General features: G+C 44.2%; 1 protein-coding gene across 3 annotated transcripts in view; it reads right to left on the minus strand.

Moving 5' to 3' along the window:
• The window catches only part of HDLBP (high density lipoprotein binding protein), a 56,049-nt gene that overhangs the window by 2,798 nt on the left and 39,522 nt on the right, over positions 1 to 13,729 (minus strand). For all 3 annotated transcript variants that reach the window (XM_081910312.1, XM_081910314.1, XM_081910313.1), the window contains exons 12-27: positions 13,327 to 13,466; positions 12,948 to 13,052; positions 11,688 to 11,801; positions 11,186 to 11,272; positions 10,913 to 11,044; positions 9,085 to 9,303; positions 6,767 to 6,988; positions 6,441 to 6,659; positions 5,482 to 5,620; positions 4,654 to 4,808; positions 4,155 to 4,259; positions 3,597 to 3,731; positions 2,183 to 2,326; positions 1,767 to 1,952; positions 764 to 880; positions 408 to 536 (exon numbers count right to left, since the gene is read on the minus strand). In XM_081910312.1, coding sequence (XP_081766438.1) covers positions 408 to 536; positions 764 to 880; positions 1,767 to 1,952; positions 2,183 to 2,326; positions 3,597 to 3,731; positions 4,155 to 4,259; positions 4,654 to 4,808; positions 5,482 to 5,620; positions 6,441 to 6,659; positions 6,767 to 6,988; positions 9,085 to 9,303; positions 10,913 to 11,044; positions 11,186 to 11,272; positions 11,688 to 11,801; positions 12,948 to 13,052; positions 13,327 to 13,466 — 2,348 coding nt within the window. The remainder of the gene's footprint in view (positions 1 to 407; positions 537 to 763; positions 881 to 1,766; positions 1,953 to 2,182; positions 2,327 to 3,596; positions 3,732 to 4,154; positions 4,260 to 4,653; positions 4,809 to 5,481; positions 5,621 to 6,440; positions 6,660 to 6,766; positions 6,989 to 9,084; positions 9,304 to 10,912; positions 11,045 to 11,185; positions 11,273 to 11,687; positions 11,802 to 12,947; positions 13,053 to 13,326; positions 13,467 to 13,729) is intronic.

Raw genomic sequence — 13,729 nt, forward strand, 5'->3', positions numbered from 1 at the left:
TCTGGCCTAGCGTCTCAGGTTGTAGTGCAAAAATTCCTGGCAGCTAGGGGGAAACAGACACTGTTGGAGGGCAGGTATTGGGAAGAGAGGGAAAAGGATAATAAAAACAAAGGATGACAGAAGAGAGGGGCATACGTATTGCGCTTTTCAGGGGTCAGGTGTGTATCGACTTCCATAGTCCATTTTGCACCTGTGTGCTGGCCCCCTAACCGGATACAAACATTATGACAACAAAAGTGGTGCCAGAGTCTCTCGCACCACTCCATTTCCCCTTTCCCCTCCTTTTTTCACTCTACACACTAATAAGAGGATTGACTCTTAACATCATAATGAGGACTCATCTCTCCAGCCGAAGTCCTGGCCATCCTTTCAGTACAAAAGGTAACTATCGAGGAAGCAGCACCTACCTTCTCGGTGTTTCCTGGTGTCCAGGGGGCATCTCTCACGACAAATCCCTTTGATGCAGCCTTAGCTTCCCCATGAGCAGGTGGTTTCATGTAGACTTGCATTGCCTCATTGTCCACCACATCTGCCAGCTGCAACACCATACAAACAAGTGTGGTCCAAGTTAGAGATGTTTATCGCAACACAAATTCATGTGTATTTCCCCACACACACACACACTGCAAAAGGAGCAGTATTTTCTTGATATCACCCATATGTGGTGTATACATAAGATGCAAGCTGAGAAGTTTGGAAGGTCCACATACTGGTGTCTCTCAAGTACTAAAAACTACATGGATTTAAGAACTCTGACACTCACATATTCCTCCTCCAGGTTCAGGATATGATCAATGGCTTCCTCCACATTCTCAGGGAGTCCAGTCACAGTCACACAATTTGGATCAGCAGCTCCACTCTGGGGGAAGCGGATGTCCACCTGGAATGACAAAGATTTCAGATCAGCTAACAAATTAAGAGAAAATAGGTCTTTAATTGTCTCATTTCCCTGCATGCCATACACCAAAAGGCTAGAGAAAGCAGAGTGATGAAGACAATACCAGAATATTGAGCGGCCTGGCTTAATTTGTTTAGGTCCCCATATAATAGCGATGGGAGAATCAGTAGTCTTCAAGACGGTGTTGAACTACAACTCCCATCACACCCAGCCTGCATGGGACAATCAGGGATGATGGGAGTTGTAGGTCATCAAGATGGGCAGCGGGATAAAGTGGCACACAGGCTCCCTATCCCTGGCATATAAATCAAGTTGTAGTCATCTTTTCACAGTTGTACAGATTTTGTTTTCTGTGCAGTGACTGAGTGGAAGCCCTGTCTTGTGCAATTCAGTTGAATCATCAACATTTTTTCCTGACATGCTCTTAAAGGTGTTTGAACACCATCTACAGTTACTCCTAAAAGCAAGAGTGCATGTCTGTGCAGCCACTAAGTTATTTTCTCACTACAGTTGTACATTGGAAGTCGAACGGAATCTTTTCCGGAAGTCCGTTCGACTTCCAAAATGTTCAGAAAGCAAAGTGTGGAACTCCTGCAGCCAATCAGAAGCCACGGAAGCTCCATCGGACGTTCTGCTTCCAAAAATAGTTCACAAACCGGAACACTCATGTTTGGGTTTGCGGTGTTCAGGAGCCAAAACGTCTGAGTACCAAGGCATTCAACACCAAGGCTCGTGCTCATAATCTCACTGCACAACCAACCAAGTGCCAGGGTTCTTGAATGCATTCATTACACTCAGCAAAAATAAACACCTCTGTTGTCACAGATGACAACATATGTCTATCAGATACCATGTGCCCTTTACATACCTTGAACTCATCCATGATCTTGCGGATGGCTTTTCCCCGCGCTCCAATAATGCGGGCATGAACACGATGGTCCAGAGTGATGTCCTCAGATACCATCTGCTCCAATTCACCAACAATCTTCATGATGGCATCTCGGGCAGATTCAGTATTCTTCTCATAACCAGTGATGGTGATCTGATCCTGGGACTGAGGCGGAAGTTTGAAGAGTTAGTCCCAGGCCCTTAAAGACAGCAGCACATAGCACAGGCCTCTGTGGCACGCAAAGGCCAATAGCCTGACAAGGCTGCCAAAGAGGCCATGAGGGAAATTGAGCAGACGGTGCTCATTGGAGCTCTGCTCAAAGGAAAGCCCCCTCCATTCTGTGGATGTGGGTAAACAGCCTCCGCCATACCAGCCGCTCTCGCAGAGTTCCTCACCTGAGATTCATCATCCTTATCTGGAAACTGTATAGTGACATCATGCTCTGTGCGGATTTGAGTGATCACAGCCCCTTTCCTGCCAATGATTTTAGGGTGGTATCTGGGCTCCACAGCAACAGTCAGCTTAAAATTTCGCAAAGCCTAGAACGATCAAGAGGGATGTTTTTAAGGAGCTGCACAGCTGCTGCCTCTAATTAGGTGAATTATTTGTATCCAACTTTGGTAAATGTCAGATTTAGCTACATAACAAAGGAGTCCTCATACAATAGTAAAAAATATGTTTAACTCCCATCACCTAGAGCTGATAATGCCTTAATATCAAGCCCTTGCTCACATGGTTTTAATTTTTAGAAAACGTATTGGAACATTGGACCTGAATCACACAAAACTTGCACCTTGCATTGTAAACACTGGTCTTCATAAGAAGTATTATCTTACAAGCCCACAGAGCATCCCTGCCTCCTGTTGTCTCTCCCATATTGGGAGAATACTTTTGCCTTAGCCTTCCACTCTCTTCTAGGTGGCAGCGATGTTATATAAACCTCTTAGATTTAAATCTTAAAAGGTAAAGGTAAAGGTACCCCTGACCGTTATGTCCAGTCGCGAATGACTCTGGGGTTGTGCACTCATCTCGCTTTATTGGCCAAGGGAGCCGGCGTACAGCTTCTGGGTCATGTGGCCAGCATGACTAAGCCGCTTCTGGCGAACCAAAGCAGCGCACAGAAACGCCGTTTACCTTCCCGCTGGAGCAGTACCTATTTATCTACTTGCACTTTTTGATGTGCTTTTGAACTGTTAGGTTGGCAGGAGCAGGGACCGAGTAACAGGAGCTCACCCCATTGCAGTGATTCAAACCGCCAACCTTCCGATCAGCAAGTCCTAGGGCTCTGTGGTTTAGACCACAGCGCTACCCACGACCCATAGACTTAAATCTTTTTACTCCTAATTCTCACGCTCCAAATTATTAAAGCCCTTGGCTCATTTTTCCTCCTTTGTTTTGCTTTATACCATCTCTTCATGCCCACACCAAGCTTTTCCTTGCAACCAGACTCAAAATTTCATGATTCAGAAATGTTGTTTTGGTACATGGTCTGGGACTTCAATCTAAGCTTCAACTGCAAGTTCTGCCAATTGAGGCAGTGCTAAGACAGCAACAGTGACTGCATGGCAGGAATACATACTAACCCAGAACTACAGAGAGCCACACTCCTCACCTTCCAATATTAGGCATTAAAGCATTGTCTGCATTAACTCATCCTGCTTAAGGCTGCTGACAAGATCCCACAGTCTCTTCCCACAGCACCACTCTTAAATAAAGCAGGACTAAAATATAGATCTTTTAATTGTTTTTAATATGACAAGGCAGCTGGGAGAGACTGACAAATCACAATGGTTCCGGCACAACACATACCCGATCCTCTTGCTCAGCTTGCAGCTCCTTCACCCTCTCAAGAAGTCTGGCCTTGGCACGGTCCAGGTTAGCAGCAAGCCCACTGATAGAGATGATGTCAGACTGAAGCTCTGGGGCAGGGACTTGGATGTTCACCTACAAAAAATTCCAGGCAGCTATCATTATGCCAGGAGTGGGCAGTTGTTGTATAGGAGCATCTTTGCAGCCACCCATAACCTTCACAATCAATATTTCTTCAAAGAACTGGAATTCTCAAGTACTTAAAATTGCAACACCCCCCCCAAAAAAAACCCACTCTTAATGTATCATTGCTGGGTTTATACAGGCTACTTTAGTTTCTTATAGCACAAAAAAACACTACAATGAACAACAGGAAATATGTTATTGTACATCTCAGGTGCATGTTGCAAACACATGGAGGAAAAATTGTGCTTGACCTCTTCAGTGGTCTTAAGACTGTTTCAACATTAGGATAATCAGTAAGAGTGGTATTCATATTTTGGCCTATCTGTTCTCCAAAGCCCCAAAATGGAAGGAGTCAACAGAGAGCCTGCTCACCTCAAACTCGTCCATCATTTTCCTGATTCCAACGCCCTTCTGACCAATGATGAAACGATGAAGGTCAAAAGGAACTTCTACTTCAATGGTAACTGGAACCAGTGCCTGAAGAGGAAAGGCTGAAATTACACCAGCTGCAGAACTTATAAGCAAAAGAATCACTTTGTCAACAAGTACTTGTCCAGAACCCACCAAACAAACTCTTATCCCAGCAACACATGAAGCTGTCAAACCAAAGCCATAGAGTAAAATAATATTCAAGATATTGAGTGTGGGTGCTGCATAAAATGTCCCACAGATAATCACCTCAAGAGGTCAATTATTTTACCTTTTCCACTCAGGCCAACATCCTGCTTCTTCAGTGGAAATTATTTAATAGTCCCTGCAGCCATGTACAATTAAAAGATCCTTATGATCAAAATATGGCTGGGCCATTTTACAGCACCTAGTAAGCAAAGCTGTATTTTTTCAGGGCATAGCAGCCAACAAATAATCTTACCTGCAGGGCTTCTTTTGCTGCCTCACACTTCTCTCGACGACCAGAGATTATGATAGTATCACATTTCTTTGGGGAGCCAGGATCTGTTTCTTTGTTCTCCTTCCCTTCTCCACCCTCTTTGCCATTCTCCTGGGCTGGCGACTCTGCAGTGGGAGCTATGATCACAGAGGTGAGAAGAGTGACTACATTTTCAACTGGTTAGCCTGAAGTTGCCGGCTTGTTATCTCCAGGGCACCCAGGGGTATGGATTGTTCTCACTGTAAAATTCCTGGCCTAGGCAGATCATAGAAAAGCCATGTCTGAAGTGCCACTTATCATTATCCTCTGTTAAAAATGCAAGAGCCAACTTCCACACCAAGTTTCTTTGGTTTCCCAGTAGTGATGTCTGGCTGGCTGGCATCTTGGATGTGGCCTACTGCTCATAAATGAACTACAAAGAATTACCCACATAAATTGTCAGTTCTCAATGTGTGGTGGGATAGCCTTATTTGGAGAGGCACAGAATCATTAAGAGTTTGCCATGTTTTCCCTTCTACCTTGGCTTTTGGAAGACGATTAACCAACTCTGAAAGTATGCTGCCCTTAAGACAAGTCTGTAGTAAATGGAGGCCACATTCAGCCGACTCCCAAGGCAACACATCTGGGTTTAAGGAAATTGCGTTGCTTAAAAAAAACAACAACCCTATGAAAAATACCCATTTCACTTCTAAAGCACGATTACAGATTTTCACAGCTCTGAAAGCATCTCAGAAGATATGAGGCACTTTTGTGTTGCTCCCCACCCCCGCAGGTGCCTGCTTTTACTGGCAGGCTTGTAAGATCTCGTACCCACGTTCTCCTCCCGGTCTGGGAATTTGATCTGAACACCATGGTCGCGGGTGATCTGCTGGATCCTGGAACCTTTGGGGCCCATTATAGAGCGGTGATACTTCTGAAGAATGGTGCATTCTATTGTCACCTGGGCTTCCTAGGGGGAGGAGAAAAGAATTTATTCCTATTTTTATCCCACTTTCCAGATAATGATTGCCTCCCAAAGTAACTCACATCAATTTTAAACTCTACGGGATGAGATGATCCCTCACTTCCTGTGTGTGCTGTTTTAGGGTGTGACCTGACCCCACCAGAGCCAATCTCAGGGGGCCCAGCCCTATGGGCAAAAGGACACCCTCCTGCTGATGAGGTGAATCCTGCTCAATATTTTCAGAAGATTCGTGCGTTATACCATTTTTATTACTGTGATTTTTATCAACTTCTCACAGTGTCCTTCTGCGGCGTGCCTTCCAATACTGCCAAATGTTCCTTTTAGAATGTCTCTGTTTTCCTTGACAATCTCATCTCTGTCCTTAGGACAGCAAAGTTCTATGGGGTTTTTGGTTATGTATTCAATCTGCCAGGATCAGATTGCATGCTGTACTGCATTTATGAATTGTTTGTTTGTTGACTATAATGTGTGCAATAATGGAAGAAAAGTATGACTGCTAGGAAATACATGCCAGGGTTATAAGAAATTAAATCACAAAGAACAGGTTCCTGCACGTCACGGTCAGACTGTTCCAGCAAACCCTTTCTTTACTTTGGCTGCAATTAGAAGGCTATAATTAGTAATTAAGAATTCTTGCCTAAAGCTTAGAATCTAAAGAGGCTAGTTTCTCAGGTGTTATGAGTGTTTATGATACACCCAGTTTTTGTTTTTTTTAATAAATGCTAGACCAAAACAGAAACAAAAACACCTAGACTAGAAAAAAGTGACCATGGGGAAGAGAGGCTCCTCTAACATGGACACTCACCAAGTCATCAATGATCTCCAAGATGCGCTTCTTTGCCGCTTCCACACAGTCCTTTGCTCCTTTAAGGGTGACCTTGTCACTCTGTGTGCCGGGGCGTGGAAAGCTGACCATCACACCCCCATACTCCTCTGCAATGGTCCGTAGCACCTGCCCTTTCCGGATGACAAAGTGCCGGTGATGCTTAGGGTCCACCGTCATGGAATCTTCAATCACATTGTCCTAAAACACACAAGGCATCGTCATTGCCTGAAAATTCTCCAGGGCAATTATCTCCCTTAAGTCCATATGTCAACATCAAAAGGTTATGAAAAGATCCTTTTCCTCACCAGGTTCTTGATGAGCACTTCCAGCTCCTTCTGGGCCTCTTTGACAGCTTCCTCTGTTCCCATGATAGTAATCAGCTCCTGATCTTTGTCCTCCGAGGTGGGGAAGATAATCCGGGCACCAGTATTATCACGCACCTTGCGGATGTTACCGCCTCCTTTGCCAATCAGGAACTTGTGGTACTCCGGTTTGGCACGCAAGTCCACAGTATAACTCTTTGTTTGCTAAACAGCAGGAATAAACAAAAATAAACACATCAGGATTTGGAGGTATTTCTTTACATTCTTGTTGCCATTTCTACTGGAGAAAACTAATATGACAGTCCTACTGAAAAATCTGTGGAGGTTAACGGCTTTGAGATCCAGATGCTCGGAATAAATCAGGTTAAAAGCCCTTTTCAAGGCATGAAAGGTAGGAGTTAAGCAATGTTCATACACAGAAGCAGAACTCTGTTGGCAGGTTTCAGAGTTGCACTATTAGCTTGCACAGATGGTCGGTCTCTGCACTGCTCTGGGGTTTTTCATGACACCCCCAGAGCCAAATTCAGTTGGGGGGGGACATGGGTGGGAAGCACCTTTGCACAGGGTTTCTGCTGACGTGGTTTGTTAGGTGAATCCTGCCCTGTATACTTAAACAAACAAACACTGCAGTCCAGCAAAAGTCAAATTATCTGTACAAATCATGCTAAATTGAATAAGTTTGCATATAGCTACTTTGCTTGTCACAGGAAATATTCCAATGGCTCTATAAGCAATCCCCTCTATGCATGTGCAGCGGGTGCTCACGTTAGAGAGGATCATGCCCTAAATATATGTACAATGAATACTTTTTCTAAAGTTAGATGATAAAACCTGGGAAGCTGTTTGATGTAGAGTTAGACCATTAGTCTACCTAGCTCCGTATCATTTACTGTGTGTGGCAGTGGCTCTCCAAGGTTTCAGAAACAAGCCCTTTCTTGCCCTATCTGGGAGATGCCAGGAACTGACGCCGGAACCTTTTGCATGCAAAGAAAGTACTCTGTCCCATCATTTCAGCGCTCTTCCACCACACCCTCAAAGGGCGGTACAGAGGAGAGTAGAACCAGAGAAGACTTCTGTTCAAATCTCTGCTTAATCCCTGACACTCACTGTGACCTTGGACAAGACACTTTCTCTCAACTCTTAACCACCCCTGAGAGTTGCTACGAGGGCTACCTTCAACTGCACCGAAGAACGAACTGAGAGCTGCATATGTAGTAAAAGACAAATGAAATGCTTCGTCTGCTAGAAACCAGGAAAGTATGCCAAAGAAAGTGCTTTGAGATTCTGCATTGGCTCTGAATTTGCCTCTAGTGGAGAGACCAGCCTCAGGGCTGCAGACAAATGGAGTGAGACATTATAGCTAGACAGAGGAGCTCAACAGCAGCTTGCTGTTAAGTAACCTGACAGGGCCAAACGCCCTGCCATTAAATGCAGCGTAGGCAGATTCCACCTGTTCTGCAGATTTAGGACATGCTGTTTTCAAAGCAGCACCTAAGAACTTGCACGTAAAGGGTGTTTATTTAGTTAGTAAACAGAGAGAGTCAGTTCTGAGTAGCTCAGGATGAAGCCTGGGCCTGTAAAGTTCCAGGAAGTTGCTCTGAAGGCTCCAAGAGAAGCCAAAATTCCAGACAAGCTGCATATTCTTTCGTACCCAGCTGAGTCTCCAACAGAAGGAAGGAGCAGCTCAAGTTGCCCCCCCCCTTTCAAGTATAAATATAGTCAGCTGCAATTATTAAAGCAATGATCCCCTGCTCCAAACACTAGACAAAGCGAGCGAGGGAGAACTTTTTCATAGCACAGTGACGTACAATAAATTCTCAATCACCTTTAGCAACCCTGTTGGATTAACTATTAGCAAGAAGGGAATAAATTTCGGGAGCAGCCATATTTTAGTGGCAGAGTAAATGTACTGCATGTCTGATCTTTGAGTCCATAGTTAAATTGCCTTTAGGTAGCAGGTCCAGGCAAGATCTATGCCTGAGACCCTGGAGCACTAATTCTAGTTAGAAGAGACCAGGAGTTCTCAAACTTTCTATCCCCAGGGATCACTTGAGAGAGCTGAAAATTTCTAAGGCCCATCAGTCAAAATATGATGGTATGGGGCACAGCCAGCGACAAAATGGAAGCAGAGTTTGGCATAATAGGCTAGCAACTGCCAACTTTATTTCCTATTAGTAGTTAATCCCCCACTGGGAATATGTAAATTTTTGCCGCAGTGATTTCCTTGTGACCACAAATCCAGAGCTTATCCATAGGAACTGTGCCGGCAGCACCTATTTTTCCACATCCACGGTTCCTACCTTCTCTTCTGCCAGTTGTAGGAGCTGTTTCTTGGCCTTTTCAACGTCCTGGGCAGGGCCCCTGATGGTGACTGTATCGCTGCCGGAGCCTTCTATGGGGAAGTGGATGTGAACCCCACCACATTCCTCCATGATGGAGCGGATGAAACGACCTTTGGCACCAATGAGCGAGTTGTGCAGCTTGGAAGGAATGGAGACCTCCACCTCTGCAATGTTAGCCTGGGGCAACAGCAAGGGGGCAGGGAGAGGCACGGACAGAAAAGAAGAGGTATTTAGGCTTTCCCCCCTCTTCCCTCATGCAGAGAAATTGTAGGAAGGCACAAAGAACTCCCTCTCCCCAACTATGTGCTCAGGAAGTCCTCCCCACCCTCATTATTTCTTATTCAAAACTAAGACTGGCAGAGGGAATCTGGGACTCATGCCAGGAACCAGCTGGATGTGTCAGCAAATGACAGTCACTGACTGCATCAGGCAGCACTACCCCCACAGAAGCACGCCTATGTGCTTCAACACGGAGTTCTAGGGGAGTGTCCTCCTCACAGCAAAAGGAATAGCTGTTATTCAGAGATACCTTCATATTAAACCTCAGATCAGATGGATGTAAGTTGAAAAATCCTGCCCTTTCGTCTCTTTTTTACAGAGGTCCTCAATTCATTGCATATTAAATGCACACAGAACAACCTGTTTAGGTTTCTCTTTTCTCAGCTGCTGGTGAAAGTGGCAGAAGGAAAGTGGAGAGAAGAACTGAAGCATCAACAGCACATTGCTTAAAACATACCTCTGCTGCTTTCAAACAAATACCTAAAGAGCTAGCCACAAAATATGGCTGGCTGCTCAATTTCTGCATGCCAGCGATGAGAGGGCAGATATGACATGGCAATTCTTTTTGCCTGAGAGGGTTCTATTTAAAGGTAAAAGATTTCTGATCCAGTAGCAGGGGGAAAGCAGGCAAGAGGACAACCTGAAAATGCAGGGATGTGAAAGCTACAGTCCTCCAAATGTCATTAGACTGTAATCATCCCTCATCACCTTTGGTTATGCTGGTTGGGACCAATGGGACTTGTAATCAAACAGCAGCATCAGAGGGCTATAGGTCCCCCATCCTTGTGCCAAAACAATGTGTTTCAGATATACTTTGAGATCTTCAGCATGGAGGGGTTTCTGGCTCTATGTTCATTCTACATGTTTACTGTAGAAGATGTACTATATAAACATATTTATTTTATGGTCAGTCAACAAGGGTTTCCATAGTATATAGTGTTCAGTGGGTTGTTGTTTTTAGTTGTAGCACACACCGTACTACATGGGGAGGGGAATCCCTTGAGGAAAAGCTTCCAAAGAATCTAAACTGCTGTGATTCAAGGACTTAAGTGCAACTCTAAATCAGTAACTGACAGAAACCTCCCACAAAGCCACCACCACAAAATCTCTCTTGCAAATAAACAGTGTGATTATTTCTCAGAACTGCTACCTCTTCAAATTTGACTTCTGGAATTTACTTCATAATCCCTTTCCACTTGAGGGTTACTGTAATACAAGCCCAAACATCTTCCCAGCATTGTGACCTTTTGATTATGTGGCTTTTATCAGGAACAGTTGAGGGGCAACCAAGATCTTTTGATTTCTGGATGGCAGTTCACCTGGAATATTTGGTGAGTGATGTCCAATAAAGCCAAAAGGAAAACTAACACACATGCCCCCAAGAAAACCAAGACGTTGCCCAAGAAAGTTGTGGTTTCTCTAAGGAAACTGAATCAATCTGCATGCAACTATTTTTTTTTACTGGAATTGGTAATAGCTGTTATGCTGAAAGGGCTGTTTGTCTTACCAACTCTTTTTGGATGGAGAGAATCCGATTGCGAGCAGCTTCACAGTTGGCTCTTTTCCCTGTAATGATAATTGTCTCCGAATTGCTGTTCTCTGCTGGGAGATCAATCTTGGTGCTGCATTCTTCACGGATCTACAGCAAAGACAAAAAAAAAAGTTAAAGGAACAGACATGGCTGCCTCCTGGACCAAATATCTAACAGGAGGTATCAGAAATACTGAGAAGAGAAGTAACAAACTACAAGGATAACAAGGAAGAATCAAGGAAGTCTCACCTTTTTGATATTTGCACCTCCTTTCCCAATGATGTTCTTGTGGAATTGTTTGAAGATGGGAACTGAAATGGAGTAGCTGTTTTCAACCTTACAAGAAAGGAAGCATGGATGAATGAATGGAATAAAGAACAGACACAAAGTTGTATGAGCAAATGTGACTTTGCCTATGTTTTACTCATTTCTCTGGTGAAGTCTTCCTTTGCCCACGTGGTTTGAAAGCATTGCCAATCCTCTGACTCACAGTGCCAGCAAACCCCACTTTTGGCAGGGAGCTATGTCTTTTCCTGACTCACACTCCATGTCCTAAATTACACCAGCTGAAGCACAGGTAAGTGTGGCTTGCAGGAAATGGCCTCATGAGCCAAAGGAATAACCCTGCTGGATCTCATTGAGGAGTATATACCTCTGGTTCCCCATGCTTGATTTAGTAGAATGCTTAGCACTAACAAAGCCCCTGCATTTGCAAACCAAACCAAAAGCAGAGGCAGAGATGATCACCTACCAGATCTGCCACCATCTTCTGCATGTACTTTGTGCATTTTTCCACCTCATTCTTGGGTCCTCTAAGTTGGACAATGTCACTCTTGTGTGAGGGATCTGGGAAGTTGATAATAACCTACAAGAAATAGTTAATCCAAGATAATGTTAAACAGGTTGCTGAGTCCCAGGAGGTTATTTCCCTACTGTGGAATTCAAAACTCAGAGTTTTCCTCTGTGCTCCAAGACATGGCCCTATACTAGTTATTGCTATATGATATCATCTTGCTATAGGTGAATTAGCACAATGTAATATGAGTGAGAAGTAGATAAAAGAGAAGGAACAGTAAAATAAAAACCCCACTCTGCTGCAATAGTTGGCTAACACCCACAGCCACCCTTTTTTGTATGTTTCTAAAACAGCACCTCCAAACATTATTTCTTAAGAGGCACAGAAATTAAGGAAGGAAGGAAGGAAGGAAGGAAGGAAGGAAGGAAGGAAGGAAGGAAGGAAGGACCGGGATAGGAGGCTGCTTTACTTTGGACGACTTCAGGTGAGACCCAGTATGCTTTGAACCAAAGACAGAGCTTTGATTTTCTAAATTATATTATTGATTTCATTTCTATACCGCTTTATATTTTAAAGAAAAAAAATCTCAAAGCGGTTTACAGCACATTAAAACATCAATTAAAATAATCCAGAATAAAACATTACTGGAGAAAGTCAAACGTAAAGTTTTGGCTATCTCCTTCCCGCTATGTAAGCTGAAAGAGACAGTGTTGTCTTGACTTCAATGAAAGGCTGTTTTACATTTATGAGGAGAGGGATGTGTCAGAAAAGCATGAAAGAAGGAGCCTCCTATGAACAGTTGAAACTATTTTGAGGGAGAAAAAAAACACAGACAGGATGTACCAAATAGGCAATGATTCTGCCAACCTGATGCCTTTTTAAATTTTAAATAAAGAAATATTGGGGCCAAGTGAATGTTCTAGGACATTAGAGTTGCTGCGGAGTGTGAATAGGAAGCCACTAGGGGCCCCATTTAAGAGCACTATGCAACCCCGAATTGCATGGGGGTTCCATTCCTGGTCACCGCATGCATCAGCAGGACGTGCGCAAGACTGCCTCGCCCCACACCTTTTAGGCACTGAAAATGGTGCAAGTGTCAGCGGTCACATGCATGCTGATCACGTGCAAGCGGGGAGATGCCTGTAATCGAGTCAATATAAAAATACATTTTAATCTGTCTCTCTGTCGTGTGTGTGTTTCAAAGACTTTTGTTACCTCTGGAAATTTATCCCGGGTATCCCGAATCCGTTCACCCTTCTGCCCAATGATAGTTCTATGGAATTTCTGGTCAATGATCAGGTCCTTTGTGCGTTCATTTTCCTGGGGAGGAAAAATGGGGCGGGAATCTCCATGATTAAAAGTCCCCATGTTTGAAACACATGCTGTATTTCATTCACACTTGCACAACAGGCAGATCTACCAACCAGTCAAGCTGCAAAGTTTGACAAACCCACAAACGTCACCACAATGACGCACCACCCAGGTAGAGAGATAAAACAGAATCGCTTCCCTGGTGTGTGGGAAAGTTTGGCAGGAAGCCTCGCTAGTAGTTAACACTTCTCTCCTGGACACAGTCCAGTTCTCCATGGCTCACCATACGCGATGCAAGTTCCAGCAGCTCTCTCTTGGCCTCTTGAACTCCCTGAGGGTCTCCTTCAATTCTGATGAGGTTGCTCTTCTCATTGTCTGGAGGGATCCGCACAGACACTTTGTACTGATCCTTAATCCTGTTGACTGCAAATCAAAAAGATTCTGCTAAGAACACTCGTCCACTGCATATGCTCTGCAATCAAGGCTTCAGAGTTTCAGAACAAGAGGCTTTCTCCTTTAAGGATTACTTGCGCTGTAGGAGACACTGACCTATTCACAGAGGACAAACTAGTAGAGGGGGGAGCGGGATTTCAATGCTTAGTCAACACGATGTTTTAAGAAAGAGACACATATCTTCCCATATGAACTGTGTTCATTAGAATAATTAGGAATTGAGTGGGATGAGG

Source organism: Podarcis melisellensis (genome assembly GCF_964234715.1).
Source record: "Podarcis melisellensis genome assembly, chromosome: 5".
NCBI lineage: Eukaryota > Metazoa > Chordata > Lepidosauria > Squamata > Lacertidae > Podarcis > Podarcis melisellensis.